A 21,757-nucleotide genomic window follows, 5' to 3' on the forward strand; every position below is an offset into this window, starting at 1 on the left:
ATGCATCAATCTAATAGGACAACCTGGGTACTACGTTTTTTAGATTTTTAACATAAATATCTTAAATATTTGAATAATATAATTGATATGGTATAAGATACGATCTAAGATATGATACGATTTAAGATACGGTCTAAAATAAGAGTAGAATGAGATTATAATATAGTGTTAAATTATTAATTGTTATTATAAGTATTAGTAAAGTTAAAATCTATCTAGTTTGGGTAGTTGTACCGGTACTGATTCGAATATATTTTTTGTAATATATGTTCATTGTATATTAAATCGATTATATTATATTCCAAGTTTATTTTGGCTAAAAAAAAAACAAGCTATTTAAATCAAATAATTTTACCAAATATTTTGTATTTACTAAAGAATATGGCATGTAACAAATGACGTGTGACTACTTTTTATATTTGTTAATTAACTGATTTTACCTCATCGTCATAAATCAACGGTCTCACATAGAGAAGTCCAACTCTTATAGTCATCTAATCAAACCAAAAATTAATTTTTATTTTTTGTGTGGTTTGTAAGTTATTGTATTACACAAAGAATGTCATTTACCTAATGAATATTCTTGAGTAATGGTTGAGTTTTTTCTCCTTGGCCCAAAAAAAAGTTAATTTTCCTATGAATATGTTTAGATGAGTTAAATTTTCAAAAAATATTTAGATGAGTTATCGTCAAGTGCAAAAAAAAACAAAAAAATTAATTCTGTTAGTTTTTTTTTTTAAAGCAAAATTCTATTAGTTGATTGTTATTAATAATAAAAAAAAAGTGCACAAAAATTATTATATTATTTCTTACATAGAAATAGTAATGAAAAATTAAAAAGAAAAAACATAAAACGTCCAAATTCGTCAAAAATGACAAACAGAAACGGACATAACGGCACTCTGCCACCTTGGTGCCGTTGTCTCCGCCACTTTACCGCCACTAATGTTACGTTTGGTTTGTGAAATTTGTAATAATAATAATAATAATAATAATAATAATTTCTACAAAATTATTTTTTTTAATTTTATTTTTTGGGTCTGTCTCGTTTGAAATATTATGGAATTTAATGGTCTCTTTGCAAATAAAATGGAAACTCCCAAATATTAATTTAATTAAAATTTATATTTTTATTTTTATATAATTTAAATACATAATTTTATATATTTTTAGTAATATTAATAAGAATTATTTTATTCCAAATTTTGTAAAATATTTTTTTGCATAAATTAAAATTTTATTTTCATTATTTTTTATATTTAAAATAAATTTATATACTCTTAGAAGATAATAATTATGGGAAGAAAATAATTTTTGTTGGTACAGAAATATTTTTTAACTGATGTGAAAGTGAGTTTGATATGTTAATAAGATCAAACATACTCTTAAATGTGGGCGAGTATTGTATTAATGTATATTAGATAGCCTTACAATAGTGATAATTGTTATAATAGTTTTTCATTAGTGGACATTATTGCTTGTAACAGTTGTAACGGACGCAATTATTCCTCATTATGTATCCCATTATTGTACGCCTTTATATATATGTGTGGAATGATGAATAAGAAGACACCTGATTTTTGTCTCTATTACTTTGTCTTTACTTTTCTCCCTACATCATGTTTGAGCTAATAGGTTTCACAACAATAATGAAGTTGAAGCAATTGAATCGTTCTGATTGTATCACTTTTATCAAATTATTACTACTCTAATTTAAAATTTTGTAATTGAAAGATTTACCATTTCAATCACTCTGACAATCATACTCTTTATCAAATATTTAATAAATTATAGGTATTTTTGTAAAATTATTATATTTTTTTTTATGTATTTCTTAACCCAACTAATAAATTATTAAGTATTGTATGCCATGTATTCTTCATAGTCATAGAATATATAGTGGAATAGTAGTCTTCTTTTTATATCTTAATATTTTCCCTTTTCATTGTTTTTTTTTTTTTTTTGTTTTGTTTTTGTTTTTGTTTTTACCATGTGAACCATACCAAACATCTAGTTAAATAGTATAAGTTTTATTCAATTTTTTTAACAAACACTCCCTCAGTCACATTTTATGTGTCTGGTTCGGTTAACGAGGCTTGACTGAAGTTATTTTTAATTCAATTTTTCATAATATTAAGTTTAGTATTAAACTATTAATATACAAAATTTATATAGTTAAAAACTACACTAAAAGTACTATTAAACACACAAAAAATCAGATTTAAAAATAAGTAAAAAATAATAAAGAAAATAAACAAAGAAGAAATTATTGATTTGACCATTGAATAATAAGTATGACAAATAAAATGGGACAGAGAGAGTAGTATTTTTCCTAACCCCCAAAAAAGTGATATATTATCATAAAAATAAAGAGTTAATTTTTGTTTTAGTCTTTTAACTATTGTGTTTTTCGAGTTTGATTATCAAATTCAAATTTGATCCCAATTACTATTGAATATCTCAGTTAATAGTTATAGATCAAATTTGATCAATTTCAAAATCTAATACTAGAAGTAAATATGTATGGAATAATAAAAAATAAAGCTAAAATTAACTCTAAGAATAGTTTTTGTTAAAATTAAAAAAATCTCAATGCATTGTTCCAAATACACTAACCAATTTAAAAAAGTTATTCTCTTTGTCCCATTTTATCTGTTCTACTTACTATTCATTGGTCAAACTAACTCTTTTTTTATTTGTTTATTTTCTTTATTACTTTTTCCTTATTTTCAAGTTTGATTTTTTGTGTTTAATAGTATTTTTAGTGTAGTTTCTAAACCTATAAATTTTGTATACTAATAGTACTAAATTTAATTTTATGAAAAATTGAATTAAAACTAACTATAATCAAGTCTCGTTAACCGAACCAGACACATAAAATTGGACGAAGGGAATAATAATATAAGTCTAAACACCCTAGAAATCAGTAAAAGAGGTAAATTGTGGGATATGCCTCCCATGGACCGGCTGATAAACCCCCAAATGCTTATACATTAATGCACACAACAATGCCAAATTCATATACCTCCATTTTTTGGTCCTTGGTAGAATGCAACACATGTACTCTGCGACTGCTGGTCAAAGAAAGCTTATGAATCGATTTTAGATTGGTTGACGAGTTGATTTGTACCCCAAGAACAAGAAGCTAACAATTAGTTATATCGTGGACCCTACATAGTGTATTGTGAATCTTAGTCAAAATTATATATCTGCAGTTAACATATAATATATGTACCTTCAGTTTATTTATCCTCATTTACATAGTATGACTTAGAACAAGGTCAAAATATGTACATAACATCTGAAGACACATAATATGTTAAATGCATGATATACACAATCTAGATTAGGATCCACAATAAGCATGTGAATCTTGGTCCATGATATAATTTGTGAGAAACTAATAGTATAACATCACTAACAACCGCAAAATGCAGAGTTCAGCTAGATTCCTACTTTTTTTTTAAGTGATGAGAGGAATCCTCAATCATTATCCGATGATATATACTGAGTAAATCTCATCTTGTGATCTAGCTAGCTATATTGGGTTATAAAATGCAGAGTTTAGATTCTTACTTTTTTTTTTTTTTTTGAGTGACAAGATAAATCTTCAATCATTATTCAAAGATATATACTAGGTAAATCTCATATTGTGACCCAATTAGCAAATAATTATAATGAGATAAATTAGTATAAATTAGCCAAAACCTTGTGGTCTAGTGGCACCCGGTGTCCCAGTTTACACTCCCACATAAATGATTGGAGTGGATCCGAGCCTTAATGGAGACAACTGTTGACTTTTTGTGAAAAATAATTATGAACAAATACTACATTATAACTGAATCTAAATCATACTCAAAAATCAAACTTAAAATCTCATAATTATCAAATCAATAATCTAACCAATTTCACCTGGGTAGCAACATTTTGTATCACTACCTTTGTGTATCGACATCGTCTTTCTTGGACAATATTCATGTGTTGTACCCTTTTATCTATGAGACATGATTGGACCCCAAATATTTGACAGCAGTTTAAGTTAGGTGGTGTCTAGTAAATTTGCTTCCAAACTTTCCAACACGACCATCTGCTAAAGCTGACAAGAAACTACACACACATTCGTTCAACAAATCTCCATATATTAATTATAATGTATAGCATCAAAATGATTTTAAAATAGAAGAAAAATAAATGACTTCTTTTAAAATTATCTCATATTTAACCAATTTGCTTGACGTGGGTAATTGTGTAATCTCAATCATTAAAGAGAGGTCGGGAGTTCAAACCTTTTCTTGTATGAAAAATATAATTTTGGTCAGCACTTTGCCCTTTAATTGGATTGACGACCTGGTGTGAACGGAGGTACCTGCTCAGAACACCTCATATGCTAATAAAAAATATCTCATATTTTTTAAATTGCAAGATGTGTAGTGTCTCAACTGGCTAACACCAAATCCATACCCTCTTTTTTTTTTTTTTTTTTTTTTTTCTCATTTGTCTACTAGAAAATTAAAGTTTATTAACTTATTTTGAGTTGGTTGATCAATTGAGTTGGATCTTAAGCACCAATTTTTTTTCTATATACATATATGATTGGAACTAGATTTTACCAAACTAAATCAAAATTGAAAATTAGCTTAAAATAATACAAGTATACAACGATGAAATTGCAAATAAAGCTTAAGGATATGATGTCACAAATGCTAGAGAACAATAACGCTATTGTATTGCTATAATGTATAGAGAATATGTCATATTTTACATCTTAGAGACAAACCTTTGAAGAAGAAACTGATGGTTATATCTCATTCTAATTGTATTATGATTAGACTCATAATGTATGTCTATCTAGTTACATTATTGTACCTTGAATTATATTATATTATGGACATATAATCTAACTAAAAGTCTTCTTTGAGTTACTTACTCCTAGTAAACTAGGACAATACTTTTGTCATATTAGCCTATGATAAATTTTATAATCCTCTCAAGCTCTTGTGCCCTAACCCTATTTCTTGGGACCCACTTCACTTCACCAATTTAATCTTATGCTGTTATTCTAGATATAGGCTAAACCATATGAATTGGTCTAGGCATGACCCATATGCCAATATTCAAGATATAACAGTGTAGGCTAAACCATAGAGTTAATATCGAATATAGTCATCGACTATGGTGGTTTTACTCAATTTAGTCCTAAATGACTTTTTATACTTAATTTAATCATCGATTTTGATGGTTTTTTACACAATTTAGTCATCTTGTTAAAAATTCTGTTAGAAATATGGTCCTAATGGTAATTTCTCATCCTTCATCCTATTTGGGATGATTCCTTATTCTTCCTCTTATTAAGATCAACGCAAAAATGCAAATTTTCGTACCAAATCAACTGCAACCCTAAATAAATAAATATAGAGTAAATAAATATTTGGGTACAAAGATTTACATTTCTGCGTGAATCTTAATAAAGGGAAGAAGCAAATGGGATGAATGATGAGAAATCACCATTAGGACCCTATATCTAACTGTCCACTAACAGAATTTTTAACAAATGACTAAATTGGATAAAACCATCAAAGTCGATGACTAAATTGAGCACAAAAAGTCATTTAGGACTAAATTGAGTAAAACCACTATAGTCGAGTATAATCGAGTACTATATTGGGTATTAACTCATAAGCCATATGAGTTGGTCCAGGCACGACCCATATGCTAGAATAGTATGCTTGGCCAGACATAACTGAATCTTGATATGTAGTCGTGTCAAGCTACCCTCCCATGTAATGTGGGCTAGGCTAAACCAAGTTAGTTAGCGCACATATTACTTTTATCTCTTTCTTTTAATTACTTTTTATTTAATATCATAATACGGAGTAATAACCTAAAAATGTATTGGTTAAAATTTCTTTTACATAAAAGACAAATCTTAACCCCTTTTATAAAGAGTCTCACACTTATACTAATAATGATTTACAAAAATATTTATGTATTAGTTTAAATTTATTCATTGTAAGTGATAAGTTTGTAATTTGAATTAGTTTTAATTCTTATTTTAAAAAAATAATTCTTCAATATTGTTCAAATCATCACCACATTTGTGAGAAGTATACGTGTCAACTTAGTCATGATCAGCATGTCAAATCAGTAGTATCCTACTGAGTATGTAAAAATGAGCTCAATTGTATTTTTTTTTTTACCGATTTAAAGAGATTGATTGAAATTTTTTTCAATTAAGAGATTCAATTATACTATTTATTAGATTATGAATTAATTTCAGATGTTTTCCTTAATTTTAAATTAAAATAGTAAATTAAGTTTGTAGTTACTTAAAGTGAAAATTTGGAGCAATGATTTTATTGGTGGTCAGAGTAACAAAAATTTTGTAGTGCAAGAATTTTATCAACAACGACTGCTGTGTGCCATGTCAGATGGTCAAACCCTATTATAAACTGACACGTGTATGGCCTATTACAATGGCCCCACGTTCCCTTTTTCCCTCTACTTTTTTATTTTTTATTTATTTTTTTTTCTCTTTTTTACCACTAAATAAAGAGTATGTCCGGCGCTCAGACACCAGAGAGAAATAAAGAGAGCTTTAAATGCTTCACTGACTCACCGCTTAGCCGCCGTCACATTCTCCGGCGAATTCTCCGGTACCGGCGTCTCTTGAACCGGTTGAAACACTCGCTCCTCCAGCGCCGGCGTTTCCCATTTCCGGTGATATCTAAACCTCATAACTTCACGTTCTTGATTTTCCGTTTCTGTCCATTTTTAGTTTCCACGGCTTTGTTCTTTGCCAGCACAGCTTCTTTGAAGTTTTCCGTTTCTGGGCATTTCTCTTTGTTGTTATTTGGTCTGCATTTCTAGCCGTTATGGCCAAAGATGAAATTTTTGAGGGCTAGAAAGTGTTAAAAAGTAGTCATTTTCAGCCCCAGTTGTAGTTGGGTTTCTTGTCTATTCTTGTTAGTCTAGCTGCATTTTTCACCGTTATATTATATTATTATTTCCCAACAAAAGTGAGACTTTGCTGTGATCTACATATCTGTTCAGTGTGTTCTAAGGTTTTTGAGTGGTTGTAATGGAAATATAACAAAGGGTGTTTACTTTTACTGCATTTGTGTGGGTTGAGGTGGAGGATTTGAGATGAGAAGGATGTTGTGTGGTTTGGTTTTGAGCCTTTTAGCTCCCATTCTGGTTTGTGCTGTGTACCCTTCACTGGATGATGATGTTCTAGGGTTGATTGTGTTTAAGGCTGACATTCAAGATCCAGATGGGAAGCTGGGGTCTTGGAATGATGAGGATGATAGTCCTTGCAGGTGGAATGGGGTGAAATGTAGCCCTAGATCTAATAGAGTCTCTGAGATTAATCTTGATGGTTTTGGGCTTTCAGGGAAGATTGGTAGAGGCCTTCTTCAATTGCAGTCTCTTAGGAAGCTTTCACTGGCTATGAACAATTTTAGTGGAGGGTTAAGTGTGAGTCTTACCCAGCTTGGTAATCTCAGGACTATAGACTTGAGTGAGAATAGTTTGTCTGGGCCGATCCCGGGGGATCTTTTTCAAGAATGTGGGTCTTTAAGAACGATTTCGTTGGCTAAGAACAAGTTTTCGGGGAGAATTCCGGAGAGTTTGGGTTCATGTGCTTCACTAGCTTTGTTAAACTTGTCATCAAATCAGTTTTCTGGATTGTTACCCCGCACCCTTTGGTCTTTGAATTCCCTAAGGTATCTTGATTTGTCGGATAATTTGCTCGAGGGTGAGATTCCAAAGGGCATTGAAGGTCTGAGCAATCTGACAGGGATAAGTTTGCAGAAAAATCAATTTAAGGGCGAAATACCTGATGGAATAGGAAATTGTTTGCTGTTGAGGTCAATTGATTTGAGCCGAAATTCTTTATCTGGAGGACTTCCCAGCACAATGCAGAAGCTAAGCTTGTGTCATGACCTAATCTTGAGACAAAATGCATTTACAGGTGATTTTCCAGAATGGATAGGAGAAATGAAAGTCCTCGAGACCTTGGATCTTTCGGAAAACCGCTTCTCAGGCAAGGTTCCAACATCAGTTGGGAAGCTTCAGTCACTAAAGGTACTAAAAATATCCAAGAATTCAATTTCTGGAAACTTGCCCGAATCAATCGGCAGTTGTACAAATCTTCTGGCTTTGGATGTTAGTCATAACTCCTTGACGGGTGAAATTCCTTCTTGGTTAAATAAACCGGGATTACAGCAAGTTATATTTTCCGAGAATAAATTTGCTGGGGAAATTCCATCTGCCCTTGGCGGTTATAGTGACTTGGAAGTCTTGAATTTGTCTGGAAATTCACTTACAGGACGCATTCCTAAGAGTATAGGAAAATTAAAATCCCTGGATGTACTCGATTTGAGTAAGAACCGGTTAAATGGCAGTATCCCTTGGGGAATCGGAGGGGCTACCTCTCTAAAGGAACTGAGGCTACAGAAAAACAATCTGACCGGAGGAATTCCACCTTCAATCGGAAACTGTTCGTCTCTAGTGTCACTGTAAGTTCTTCCAATATCCTTATCGTCGTGTATATCCTCCTTTAAGCATTTTTTTGATCTTTACATGGCTGCAATATTTGTCATTTGCTGAATAGTAACTGCAAACACTTTCCCGAGTTGTTAGGCTAACAGTAAATGGCTCGTTTTTGCAGGATTCTTTCACATAACGACCTAACTCTCCCTTTACCAGAATCGCTAGCAAATCTTACTGCCATTAAACACGTTGATCTATCGTTTAACAACCTCACGGGTGGCCTGCCAAAGGAGCTAGCTAATCTTGTACACCTCTTGTCGTTCAACGTTTCATATAACAAGCTGCAAGGTGAACTGCCTCGCAGTGGGTTTTTTAAAACCATTTCGCCTTCCTCTGTGTCCAATAATACGTTCCTTTGTGGGGCTGCAGTCAATAAATCTTGTGTTGACAAACCGGTAGTAATGAACATTAGCACAAATGCTTCTACTCCTAACTCAATCCCGCGAGGTTTTGGCCATCCGAAGAAAATCCTCAGCATCTCTGCCCTCATTGCCATTGTTGCTGCAGCTGCAATAGTCGTTGGCATGATTACGATTACTGTGCTTAATCTTAGTGTACGGTCTGCCACTTCTCGCTCTGCTGCAGACCTTACGTTCTCGGGTGGTGATGACTTTAGCAACTCGCCATCTACAGATGGGAATTCGGGTAAACTTGTCATGTTTTCGGGTGATCCTGACTTCAATACGGGCTCTCATGCTCTGCTCAACAAGGATTGCGAGCTTGGGCGGGGTGGATTTGGAGCGGTCTACAGGACTGTTCTTAAGGACGGGCATCCAGTCGCCATCAAGAAGCTTACTGTCTCGAGTCTTGTCAAGTCTCAGGAAGACTTTGAAAGGGTGGTCAAGAAACTGGGGAAAGCCGGGCATCCTAATCTCGTGGCGCTTGAAGGCTATTATTGGACTCCATCACTGCAGCTTCTGATATACGAATTCGTATCAGGAGGAAATCTGTACAAGCGTCTCCACGAAGGATTAGGCCCGAACTTAATTTGGAACGAGAGATTCAACCTAATTCTTGGAACAGCTAGGAGCCTGGCTCACTTGCACCAGATGAACATAATCCACTACAACATAAAATCGAGCAATGTCCTAATTGACAGCTCGGGTGAACCAAAACTTGCAGATTACGGGCTAGCAAAGCTGCTGCCAATGCTCGACCGATACGTCTTGAGCAGCAAAATCCAGAGTGCACTCGGGTACATGGCCCCCGAGTTCGCGTGCAAAACTGTGAAAATAACCGAGAAATGCGATGTGTTTGGGTTCGGGGTCCTGGCTCTTGAGATCATCACAGGAAAGAGGCCGGTGGAGTACATGGAGGACGACGTAATAGTACTGTGTGACACGGTGAGAGCAGCCCTCGAGGAAGGCAGGGTGGAAGAATGCGTCGACTTGAGACTACAAGGCGATTTTCGAGCCGAGGAGGCAATCCCCATCGTCAAACTAGGCTTGATCTGCACATCACAGGTTCCTTCCAACAGACCTTACATGACAGAAGTGGTCAACATATTGGAGATGATCAGAAGCCCTTCAGAAAGCCAGGATGAACTTCCATGAACATATGATCCTCTATTGAACTAGTAAACCCCATATGCATTACATTAACGACTAGAAATTCGGTTATTTTGGTAGCTTTTGAAGGCTTGAATGGAAAAACCAGAACTGGTTTCTGCAGAAATTTTAGGCTTTTTAGCACATCTTAACTTACAATGTCTGTAATGCTTCTTTGTTTTTTTGCACTTCATTGCCGGATTCGTTTTCATCAGGTTCCAATTCAATCTGGTGTACCCTCTTGTTTATTTCAGTGCAGAAATCTTCACCCCGAGAATCGATTTTAACATGTTAATGTTACATCGTCACTAATATATTTGTCTCAGACATAATCAAAGTTTTACAATAGGGCCTGTTAAGTCCTGTGGACTAAACATGACAGATAAGAATGAGATTTTGGCATTATTATTGTTTTAGTCGAAGTGAAAGGGGGCCCTTAGAATAGGGTGTTTTTAAATAGGGTTTGATTGAGTTTTAATTGGATTAGTTTCAAAATGTGAGTATGGATGGACAAAATAGTGGTTAAGGAGGATTAGAATAGGGTAAATGTGAGTATGGATGGACAAAATAGTGGTTAGGGATTAGACTAAGTGTAATGCTTAGATGATGGTATCAGACACACCATCACCTTCACTGAGACTCAAACCCATTCCCTTCCACATGAGGGTACAATTGGATGCCATTAAACCACAAGGTTATTGGCTAATAGCATGTGCTTAAGTTAACTAAAATGACTTAAATGAGTTGTCTTAAACTAGTAGTTATATCGTAGACAAGGGTTCACTTAGCGAGGTGGACCCTAGTCCATATAACTAAAGTATTTTAAATGATACATATATTGATATTTTAAAAAAATTAAATAAATCTACATATACATAAAAGACTTTGGATGAAGTTAGTATTATGACCTTAGTTGACAAAGGACTAGAAGCAAATAAATCATTGTTGACCAGCTCAAACTGAGAAGGTGCGCTTTCTAAAAAATACTATTGTAAGTCTATTAAATATACCTATAATATTATTTTATGTAGTTACAATATTAATTTTGTGTATTTATATTATTATTTTTATGTGCATACATCTATTATTTAAAATGAATCCTAGTGCACAATATAATTTGACATCCTAAGTCCTGTCCTTGGGCAACTCTACTCCCAAGGTTTTTGGCCCAAGAAAACCTAACCGATTGGCTTATTCATTGTGTCACCTTTGCACATGGGATACATTATAATAAATTAACAATAAACTTTATTATTATACCTTTTTTTTTGAAAACAACTTTATTATTATTATACCTATTTTGTGTGTTTGTCACTAGGACTTTCAATGTCAATCGAAACTCGCGGGTTAACTTGCATTCATCTCGTGGTAAATTAGTTTAGAGCCATGGAAAAGATGACCCGCAAAAACACTGGTCTAATGAGTCTAGCCTGTTGCAATTCACAACCCTCTCAGATTACAGATCAATTCATAGGTCAAGCCTTATTTAAAATTAATAATTAAAAAAAAAGTACTAAGTGTCCTGCTGCAAATTGAAGCATGTGCTCCATCTCAACTAAAAGTCTAAGCTGATAGTTGGACTGCACATATTATATTTATACTCACACTGTCCTCCCAAGTCCTAAAGTCCTAATTTCTAATTTGCTTTTTTTTTTTTTTGAAAAGGAATTTCTAATTTGCTATAAACCGAAAGTCCAAAACACAAGTTGACGATGGAACACGTTTCACCATTTTCAGAAAACATCGAAACCACACTTATATTTGTCATTCACTTTGCATTCTAGTTCAATGTCATCTAAGATGAATGGCACTTTTTGCAAGTATTTGAAGGGAATATTTTATATTATTTTGTTACACAATTTCCAGGAAAAAAATTTCGTGAAAGATTGATTAAAAAATGAAACTTTTTGCTTGGCATTTATAGGCTTTTAATTGCTAGTTATTAGTATTTAGTTGTTGTAAAAAAATATAAATAAAAAATTCGTGGAGCCGCTAACCCGCGTGGAGTGAGTTAAGGTCACTTGAACTCTAACTTGCAATCCGCTTTAACAGGCCGTTTGGTTGGGAGGAGGGAATTAGGGGGGGAAAAAATTGTAATTCCGTAGAATTGTAATTCAATGAATAATGTAGGAATTGAAATTACAGTATTTGGTATGCAGGAATAGGAGTACAGGGAATTGAAAGGTAAGAAGCGACAAAATGACTGAAATGCCCTTATGTAGTAGTAGTAATAATAATAATAATAATAATAATAATAATTCTTTCAATAATAATAATAATAATTCTTTTAATAATAAGAATAAGAATAAGAATAATAATAATAATTCTTTCAATAATAATAATAATAATAATAATAATAATAATTTCAAAAAAAAAAAAAAAAAAAAAAAAAAAAAAAGACAAACGATTGAGATGAAGGGCAAAATGGTCTTTACACCAATATAAATGCCCCTCCTCTCCACCGAATTACAATTCATGGGGTAATTGTAATTCACCATTTAGAGGGAATTGCAATTCCGCGGAATTGCAATTCCCTCTAACCAAACACCGTAGTTGTCAAATTCATTGAATTGTAATTCAATGAATTACAAATCCCCCCAAATTACACCCAACCAAAACCCCCTAATAATACTATTTCTCACATACAACTTTAAGAAGTTATCAATTTTAGTATGCGAATGAGAATGTAGGAATTCTTGCCTTTGGTCATGACAATGTTAAGGGTCAAGCTCCCTAAATTTATTGTAAATATATTGCAAATGACACTTAGATAACTTTAACACTGTGAGGCTAATTTATATTTGGCTCAAGTCGTGTCTACAAAATCCTTCACCCTTGCAAATTACAATTGTGTTAAGGAGAGATGTCTAGATGAGAATGGGATTTAAGAGCAAAACGAGTTGTCAAAAAAAAAAAGTAATAAAAAAATACTACGTAACATTTTAAAAAAATGTTATGGTTAATGCACCCAGCAGGAGCGTGAAGTGCACACGCTCGGCTGAGCGCTTCTAATGCGCATCACGTGCATCAGCAACAATTCTTTTATTCTTTGGTAGGACCCACTGTGGAGACAAAAAATCAAGAAAAATTTACTAATGGGAGTGCATACTAAATTTTGAGTTTTTCATAGACAAAAGAAAAACAAAATGCACGCTTTGATTGCATGTAAGATGTGTAGTGGACAAATGCTCTTTATCGACTACTGAGCAATTAGGGTAGTCACCAACTAACAACCTCTCCAATTATTATATTATTTTTTATTCTAATTTCCTTTTATATTGCTTGGGCCCACAAAAACTCCAAAAGCTTATCCATTAGTCAAACCATTAGGCCTTAGCAACTAACTTATCAACTACTTCCCTTCCAAAAAAAAAAACCTGTTGGGTTTTATTATTATATAAATAGTTTTTTTAAAAGTAGTAGAAAATTATGTTAAGAGTGTATGATTGACACCTTTAGATTGATGTGTTCAATTAGTACTCTTAAAGCGGACCGTTCCGTGCCACGACGTGCCTAATTTTTTACAGGCCGGTACGTTAGGTCCGCGAGCTATGATTTATACAACCCTAACCCGCCTCATGTTCGTTGGCCAGTCCATATATATATGGCGGGTCGTGGGTCGACCCACAACCTGCGCAGATTTGCCTGCACGAGTCGCAGGCCTTAGCGAGCTAGGCCCCTTAGGCCCGCTCCTTCGCGGACTATCTTTTGTGTAGCCCTAACGCGCCTCACTGCGGAGCGGGTGCGGACCAGTCCATGTACTTCGACTCACTTTGACAGTATTATGTTCAATTGCTCATTCATAGGCACAGAAAATAATATTTAAGATAAATAAACCATCAATGGTGGTGGTAAGAGAACATTTATATTCAAGGAACTGAATAGTTACTGCAAATTCTCAAACTACTGAGAAACAAGTCAACAACTACCATTTGCTAATAACAGCAAGTTACAGCCAAAGAGTACTGAGAAGATGAATGAAAACTCAATTAAAATCTCTGATTGCTATGCAAGAAAGTAATGAGAGGATCAATGGAACTCAAAGGAAATCGAAAATACACAAAAAAGATTAGAAGATTAATGAATCAGTACACTGACAAGTTGCAGTTAGAATGATCAGAAACATGGCGTGTTCTCCATGGATGACAGGAAGCTGCAGGTCGAATAAATGGAGGCTGCAGCAGCTCTAACCGCTAAATCCCTCTCCGCGTCTTTCTCCAATCTGTGCATGGTGAAAAGATTGGCCAAAATGGCATTTCAGTGTACTCGTTTAGTGAAACAAAAGGCAACCATGAGTCCCGGTTTTGACACTAGTAATGTTAATCGAAAGAAGTGTTTCTGTGCTTCTGGCAAAAACGAATATCTACCTGAAGTCGTTTTGTAATGCAGCGATCTGAGGCAAAACGCAAGGCATGTTGTATTTGACAAGCCCCTTCTCGCATTGCAGCTGCATTTCCCGCACTTCTTTCTGCCAGCATTCCTGAAAATCGCATTGCAAAGGTAAGTAAATTGTTGTTGTTATTGCCTCTTCCTCTTTGTATCGTGTAAGCATGCTGTATATAACTCGTGTGTCCTTATCAAGGGATAGCCATAACAGATTCACGGGAACTCACCAGCTGTCTCTCTTCTTCAGATAAAGCTCGATCCATCTGGTCGAACAAAGAACTCCATCTAGCATGATGCGCATCTGCAGTGGGTTTGTCAAATTGGCCAACAATCGAACCTTGGGAGCTATATGGCTCGTTTTCTTGATTAGAAGAAAACTCTCTCGAGACTAGGCATGGGAATTCTGTCTGAATAACAGCCCGGACTCTCTTCCTACTGCGTTTCAATGCTGAAAATACAGATAAACGAAGGTAAGTAGCTTCTTGACAGACAATAACTGAGAAGAATATCTGAAATCTATAGCCTACCTGCAAGACGCCCTTTGATGTCTTGATGGAGCAATTCCAACCATTGCGAAGCCACATTGGCAGCTGAAAATCAAAGAAACTATTACGGGTTTTGATTGCAATTATAAACATAAGATGGCGGGATTTTACAGGAAGCAATTAAACAACCTTTGACAGAGAGTGAATTAACGCTACTTAGGTTTGCAGACTCATCATTCGATAACGAGCTAGTGTTATCTGAGACGATAGCGGTGGCTGATGACAACTTCAATGCAAGAACATCGTCCTTAGAGTCCGTGCAAGCTTTTGGGAGATAATTTGTTCTTTCGGAAACCTTTGCCTCAGTCATACATAAATCACCACCTGCTCCTGTGAACTCCGAGTTCAAAGAGATAGATCGGTTTAGCGATGCTGAGTAACCACCGATATGCCCGCTTGATGACAGAGTGTTGGAATATCCTTCTTGATAACAAGAACTAGATCGATTTATCCCTGCACCACACTGATTTTCTAATTCTACCTCCTTTCGTTCCCCACTTTTTGGTTGGCTTGCGTGTTTGCCCCCAGCACGACGGTTTTCATGTTTCTCGGATCTCACAAGGGCTTCGATTATGGAATGAACCTGTTTGCTGTTTCTGACATGGTTAATGATCCCGGGGTTCAATCCGTTTAACAACCCAGTAGGCGCAGCAATCTTTGCAAACCTATCTACTCGTTCTTTCTTAGCGAGTTCTATCTTTTTCTTCATCCCGTCATTCTTATTCTTCTTCCCATGTGCCTTCGGTATTGGCACACCACCATGAGAATACGAGAGAAAACCATTCTGTTTCATTTCGTTCCACACCTTCAACGAATCTCTCTCCTCCATCGGTCCAACAGAGCTTGCACATTCAAAATCATCACTTGGTTTCCCACATCCACCATCTTTGTGGGGATAACAAAAAGCAGCATGATTGATCGAGCTAGAAACATCTTCTGCGTTTAGATCTAAACCCAATCCTCTTGGCTTTCCCGAATCAGACTCGTGCCCCATCCTGTCCATCTTACACAAACCCTCTCTTCTAGCTTCTTCGTCAACACACGCTGCAGAAGAGCTACTAACCGCAACGCTTGAAGCACCAACAGTTGCAATAAGATCAAGCGGTTCATGAGTATGCTCAGCCACAACACCTACATTTTCCATTCCATATCTTTCTGCTTGGATAAACATAAAATGAAAGGCAAGTATTCACCCCTATCAATTACCACAAACTATACACATGTAATTTCCTTGCAGTGCAGAAGCATAAATTTCACAGCAAATTAAGCCATTGAACATATGCTCTTAAAACTAACAAAATGATATAAACCACATAAAGTTCTTACTTCATTGTAAACATATATAACAAAGATATTTACACATTGTCAGCTTCATCGTACAACTAATGAAAATCGAATAAGAAACTGCTAACAGACTTATCAAATCTGAATTGCAACCACAATGTTACAACTTACAAGTTTGACTCCCAATGGGAGCAGCCCATTGGCCTTCTTGGTTAGAGCCGATCAATTATGAGCAACCTAGACTGGTTTAACTCCCGCTATGATTACAAGGCAGGGTTTACTCAATGCTCACTCTTGAGTAGTGGCCGAGGATTTCCTCGTCACCCAAAAAAAATCTGAATTTGAATTTGAATTTGAATTTTTCCCATCATTCCATCATCTCAATGTAAAAAACTTGAAGACATTAAGCAGGCATTGCTATATGGATCAATTCAATGAAAGAAGCATACCTTCAGAGCGAAACACAGATTCAAGATCCCTCATTTTCACCTTCCTGTTAGAAAGCTGAGATCTTTCTTCCACTTCTGCAATTCCTCTCTTCTGCCCAACCATGACCTAGAAGAACCAAACCAAGAATCTGGAATAAGTTACAACTCCATCCCAAAAAAAAATTAAAAAATTTAAAATCTACTCCGTATGTTACAACTAGAGAGAACTAAAGTCCAACGTTTTTATTCAGATCTAAATACCCTTGGAGACATATCAGCAATGCCACATTTATCGTCCATTAATTACCCATCCCACCAAACCCCCGCTCAAGCACACAATTCAAATTAAAGATTTCAGCTTTGGCTTTACTCGCAAAAACCCAAGATTTTTTTTGTTCTGGGAATGAAGTGTGATGGTTCCTGTGAATCTGCGGAATTGGAATTTCGAGTTTGAATTTAATTAGGGTTAGCCCGCTCTTGGGAAGAGGAGCGAGGGAGAAGATTTGGAATTGGTGGGTGAATGGCGAAACGAATCCTCAACGGGGCTGGGATTTGAAATTGTAGAAGAGCGCGCTGACAGCTACATATAAATATTGGACTCGTCCTATGTATGTTGCGTGGAATCTTGTACGGAATACGTATAGGTTTTTTTTTTTTTTTTTTTAATAATAATTACGAGTACTTTGGAGGGGGAAGTGGACCTTTACCTCCTTTCAGTTTTCAAATTCAAATAGAGGTCTTGTTGGCGAATATTGTTGCATTTGGTGTGAGTTAGTGTAAATTTGTGTTTTCGTTCTTTTAAGTTTAAACTTCAATATAAAAAATCCCATTGTCCAATTCTTATAATATTGAGGAGGATGTTCCTGGTCATGCGGTTACATTTAAGTCATGATTTAAATCAACGGCTCAAATCAATGAAATTTAAATAAAAAACGCGTGTCTGGAAGAAAGAGACATAAGCTAAAAACTACGCACCTTAAGTGATAGAAACAAGTACCTTAAGCGTTAAAACAACGCACCGTAAGTGTTAAAATGGCGCACCTAAGTATTAACATCGCGCACCTTTAGTTTATAATAATGGTGCACCTTAAGTGATACAAAAACGTACCTTAAGTGTTAAAATGACGCACCTTAAGTTTTATTCAAAAGTTTTGTTCTTGAGGGTCTGAGCTAGGGGTCTGGCAGACCCGTGACTCAGATCCCATAGTTCAAAGGGGAGAAGGGTGGCCAGCAAGGAGTGCCCTTTGAAGAATGAACACGACGCACTTTAAGCACAAGACCTACGCACCTTAAGCACAAGCCATACGTACATTAAGTTTGCCCCATATGAAAAATGATCAAATTACCACCACATTTTTTTAAACGTTGTTAATCCTGGATGTTTATTTATGCAAGATCAATGTATCTCATTTAACCGCACAACCGCACCTAAGAAGATCAACCACACGCAAACTGAATATATATATATGTGTGTGTGTGTGTGTGTGTGTGTTCAAATGAGGACACATATATTATGCATGATAATGAGGACAAGTATTGTGCATTGGATTCTAAGAATTAATGGTGTAGATTAATTGTAATATTAGATTAGGTATTATTTTAAAAAGGCGTGTTTGTAGTGGTCTAGTGGAATTAATATGATGGGGGTATTTTTGTCAATTCATGCGTGTGTTTTAATTTGGGAGGCTTGATTTTCGTATGGTTTTTTGGAGGTCTCAATGCACATGACTCATCACTCTCTTTTTTTCCGTTTTCGAACCATTCAACTTCCGTCTCTCACAATTTTCTCGTTGAAGGCGACGATTTCCTCTTGGTAGACCAATAGAGCAGTAATGGCGGACGAAGGTGATGGTCGTTGGCAAACTAATAGGGCTGGGTAGTCATGTGTGCCGGCCAGACGAGGTATGGTTTTTCCTCCATTGCGTTTTTTTTCCAATCTGGGTTGATGTTTTTTTGTTTGTTTGTTTTGTTTTGTTTTTTTTTTTTTTTTTTTTTTTGGCGTTTTTGATGTTTTGTGTNCTTCAATATAAAAAATCCCATTGTCCAATTCTTATAATATTGAGGAGGATGTTCCTGGTCATGCGGTTACATTTAAGTCATGATTTAAATCAACGGCTCAAATCAATGAAATTTAAATAAAAAACGCGTGTCTGGAAGAAAGAGACATAAGCTAAAAACTACGCACCTTAAGTGATAGAAACAAGTACCTTAAGCGTTAAAACAACGCACCGTAAGTGTTAAAATGGCGCACCTAAGTATTAACATCGCGCACCTTTAGTTTATAATAATGGTGCACCTTAAGTGATACAAAAACGTACCTTAAGTGTTAAAATGACGCACCTTAAGTTTTATTCAAAAGTTTTGTTCTTGAGGGTCTGAGCTAGGGGTCTGGCAGACCCGTGACTCAGATCCCATAGTTCAAAGGGGAGAAGGGTGGCCAGCAAGGAGTGCCCTTTGAAGAATGAACACGACGCACTTTAAGCACAAGACCTACGCACCTTAAGCACAAGCCATACGTACATTAAGTTTGCCCCATATGAAAAATGATCAAATTACCACCACATTTTTTTAAACGTTGTTAATCCTGGATGTTTATTTATGCAAGATCAATGTATCTCATTTAACCGCACAACCGCACCTAAGAAGATCAACCACACGCAAACTGAATATATATATATGTGTGTGTGTGTGTGTGTGTGTGTTCAAATGAGGACACATATATTATGCATGATAATGAGGACAAGTATTGTGCATTGGATTCTAAGAATTAATGGTGTAGATTAATTGTAATATTAGATTAGGTATTATTTTAAAAAGGCGTGTTTGTAGTGGTCTAGTGGAATTAATATGATGGGGGTATTTTTGTCAATTCATGCGTGTGTTTTAATTTGGGAGGCTTGATTTTCGTATGGTTTTTTGGAGGTCTCAATGCACATGACTCATCACTCTCTTTTTTTCCGTTTTCGAACCATTCAACTTCCGTCTCTCACAATTTTCTCGTTGAAGGCGACGATTTCCTCTTGGTAGACCAATAGAGCAGTAATGGCGGACGAAGGTGATGGTCGTTGGCAAACTAATAGGGCTGGGTAGTCATGTGTGCCGGCCAGACGAGGTATGGTTTTTCCTCCATTGCGTTTTTTTTCCAATCTGGGTTGATGTTTTTTTGTTTGTTTGTTTTGTTTTGTTTTTTTTTTTTTTTTTTTTTGGCGTTTTTGATGTTTTGTGTTGTTGTATATGGCTCACATTTGGTAGGGTTTTGGTTTGGGTTTTTTTTTTTGGTATTCAGTTCGCATTGCGACATTTGTTTTTGTTCTTGCATTGTTCCAAATTCGGGGCATGTTTTTTGGTTTTTGTTTTTTCGTATCTGGTTTTTTTTTTTTTTTTTTTTTGCTATTTAGTTTGCATTGGGGTATTTTTTTTTTTGTTCTTACCACATTGTTAAAATTATTCTTTGTTTCTTAAAAGTGTGTCTGGTTTTTTTTTTGTTGGCATGTTCCTTTCATATAACTTATAAACACTTTAAATACAAAAATAATCCTGACAACAAATTTTTACTTGCTTTACTCGATACAAGATCATTGATAATTGCATCAAGATTAATATTCTCTAGCATATCCTTCTCAATACACAAAAAATCGCCAAACATTTCAATCTTTCTTGTGACATCTTAGAAAGTATTTTTTTCTATAGAATATTCAAGTAATTATGACTATTCTTAAAATATTTTATAGAATCAAATCTCATGTATTGTATCAAGCAAATCCTATACATTTACTAATAAGACAAATGCTATATATATATATATATATATATATATATATATAGGTGTTAATAATAATGTCAATTAATATTTTTTAAACCATAACTGAAATTTGTAAAATTAGAGAAAAATGTTATGTAAAACATAAGACTTGTTTTTAATTGTTCAATATAACCCTAATATAATCTATCATATTAGGGAGATTGTACTCAATAACTCTGGGTAATTATATATATAATTATGATTCAAAAATTATAATTATATATATAATTATGATTCAAAAATTATATATATTCTAGAATGACAAAACCCCAGAATTCATTGTCTAAATAAATATTTTAGAGTTGTATGACGCAAAACCCGTCCGCGAAAATGTGGCGAAGAGGAATAGACAGAGACATTAAGATAATGAGTTTATAGCTGTATGGCTCAAATGTCGGCGGCCTCTATTACTGGACACAGCGACGACGCCCTTATCCGACAGGCGACGAGGCCTCCTCTTGAATTTACATTCTTAGCTCGACTACGGAGCAAGTACTTCTAGAAAAATATTTATACTCTCAGCGGCACGAATTCCCATCCGACGGCCAGCGCAAATTCCTCTCATCCCGGGCCCGACGGGGAGCGTTTTGCAGGTTAGAAAGTCAGGTGGATCACTATGGGACATATTCAAATTCAAACTAGCGTGTCTAAACCTCAAATACTTAAAAATTTCTGCACTATCTCGAAGGCCTATGTCAAGAGAAGTCTGCTTAAATTCATATACAAAGATGAAGAGAAGGATAGGGTGCTGTTATAGCCTGAATGCTTTAAATTTTTCGGGCCAAACACAACCTTATTTTCGTATTACTAAGGAGATATCATTTATTTGTTTTTTAGTACTAGCTTTACAGTGAAATCCAGAAAATTTTATTTATTTATTTTTTGTTTCTTTTCCAATAGGAATGTTCAATTTGTGTTCAATGAGAAGATGATTTGGTTTCAATGGGTTTCTATTATGTGTTGGTTACAGGTATCAATTTGTGCCTCAGATGATTTTTCTCAACAGCCTTTTGGATATTGTTCACTTGTCATTATCATTAATATTTTGCTGCAGTTCTCTCTAGAATGATGGTCTCTTTTTGTTTTGTTTTGTTATGTTTTTAAAAACTAAAACTCCATTAATGCAAATCGTTTTACAATCCGTTGACAATAAAGAAAGGAGTGCAAGAGGACCACTCGTTACGTACAGACAAAGAACAGCTTCCCTAATAAGTT

At 34.9% G+C, this 21,757-nt stretch overlaps 2 protein-coding genes across 5 annotated transcripts; one reads left to right on the plus strand and one right to left on the minus strand.

Moving 5' to 3' along the window:
- Positions 1-6,454: 6,454 nt before the first annotated feature.
- LOC116018847 (probable LRR receptor-like serine/threonine-protein kinase IRK) lies at positions 6,455-10,371 on the plus strand. Its single transcript, XM_031258863.1, has 2 exons — positions 6,455-8,516; positions 8,669-10,371. Exons 1-2 carry the CDS (start codon positions 7,144-7,146, stop codon positions 10,101-10,103), a joined length of 2,808 nt encoding a protein of 935 aa, XP_031114723.1. The 5' UTR covers positions 6,455-7,143; the 3' UTR covers positions 10,104-10,371.
- A 3,572-nt stretch (positions 10,372-13,943) lies between these two features.
- On the minus strand, positions 13,944-17,308 carry LOC116020870. 4 transcript variants are annotated; one of them, XM_031261429.1, is made up of 7 exons: positions 17,111-17,308; positions 16,762-16,867; positions 15,158-16,186; positions 15,011-15,073; positions 14,711-14,931; positions 14,465-14,577; positions 13,944-14,319 (listed from the first exon to the last, which is right to left on the minus strand). In XM_031261429.1, the coding sequence occupies exons 2-7, from the start codon at positions 16,862-16,864 to the stop codon at positions 14,214-14,216; spliced, it is 1,635 nt and encodes a 544-aa protein (XP_031117289.1). In that variant the 5' UTR covers positions 16,865-16,867; positions 17,111-17,308; the 3' UTR covers positions 13,944-14,213. The 4 variants fall into 4 exon arrangements, with proteins under 4 accessions (XP_031117289.1, XP_031117287.1, XP_031117288.1 ...); XM_031261427.1 differs by having other exon boundaries at positions 17,002-17,308; XM_031261428.1 differs by having other exon boundaries at positions 15,158-16,183; positions 17,002-17,307.
- Between the last annotated feature and the right edge of the window lie 4,449 nt (positions 17,309-21,757).

This window comes from Ipomoea triloba, chromosome 5 (genome assembly GCF_003576645.1).
Source record: "Ipomoea triloba cultivar NCNSP0323 chromosome 5, ASM357664v1".
In the NCBI taxonomy this organism is placed as follows: domain Eukaryota; kingdom Viridiplantae; phylum Streptophyta; class Magnoliopsida; order Solanales; family Convolvulaceae; genus Ipomoea; species Ipomoea triloba.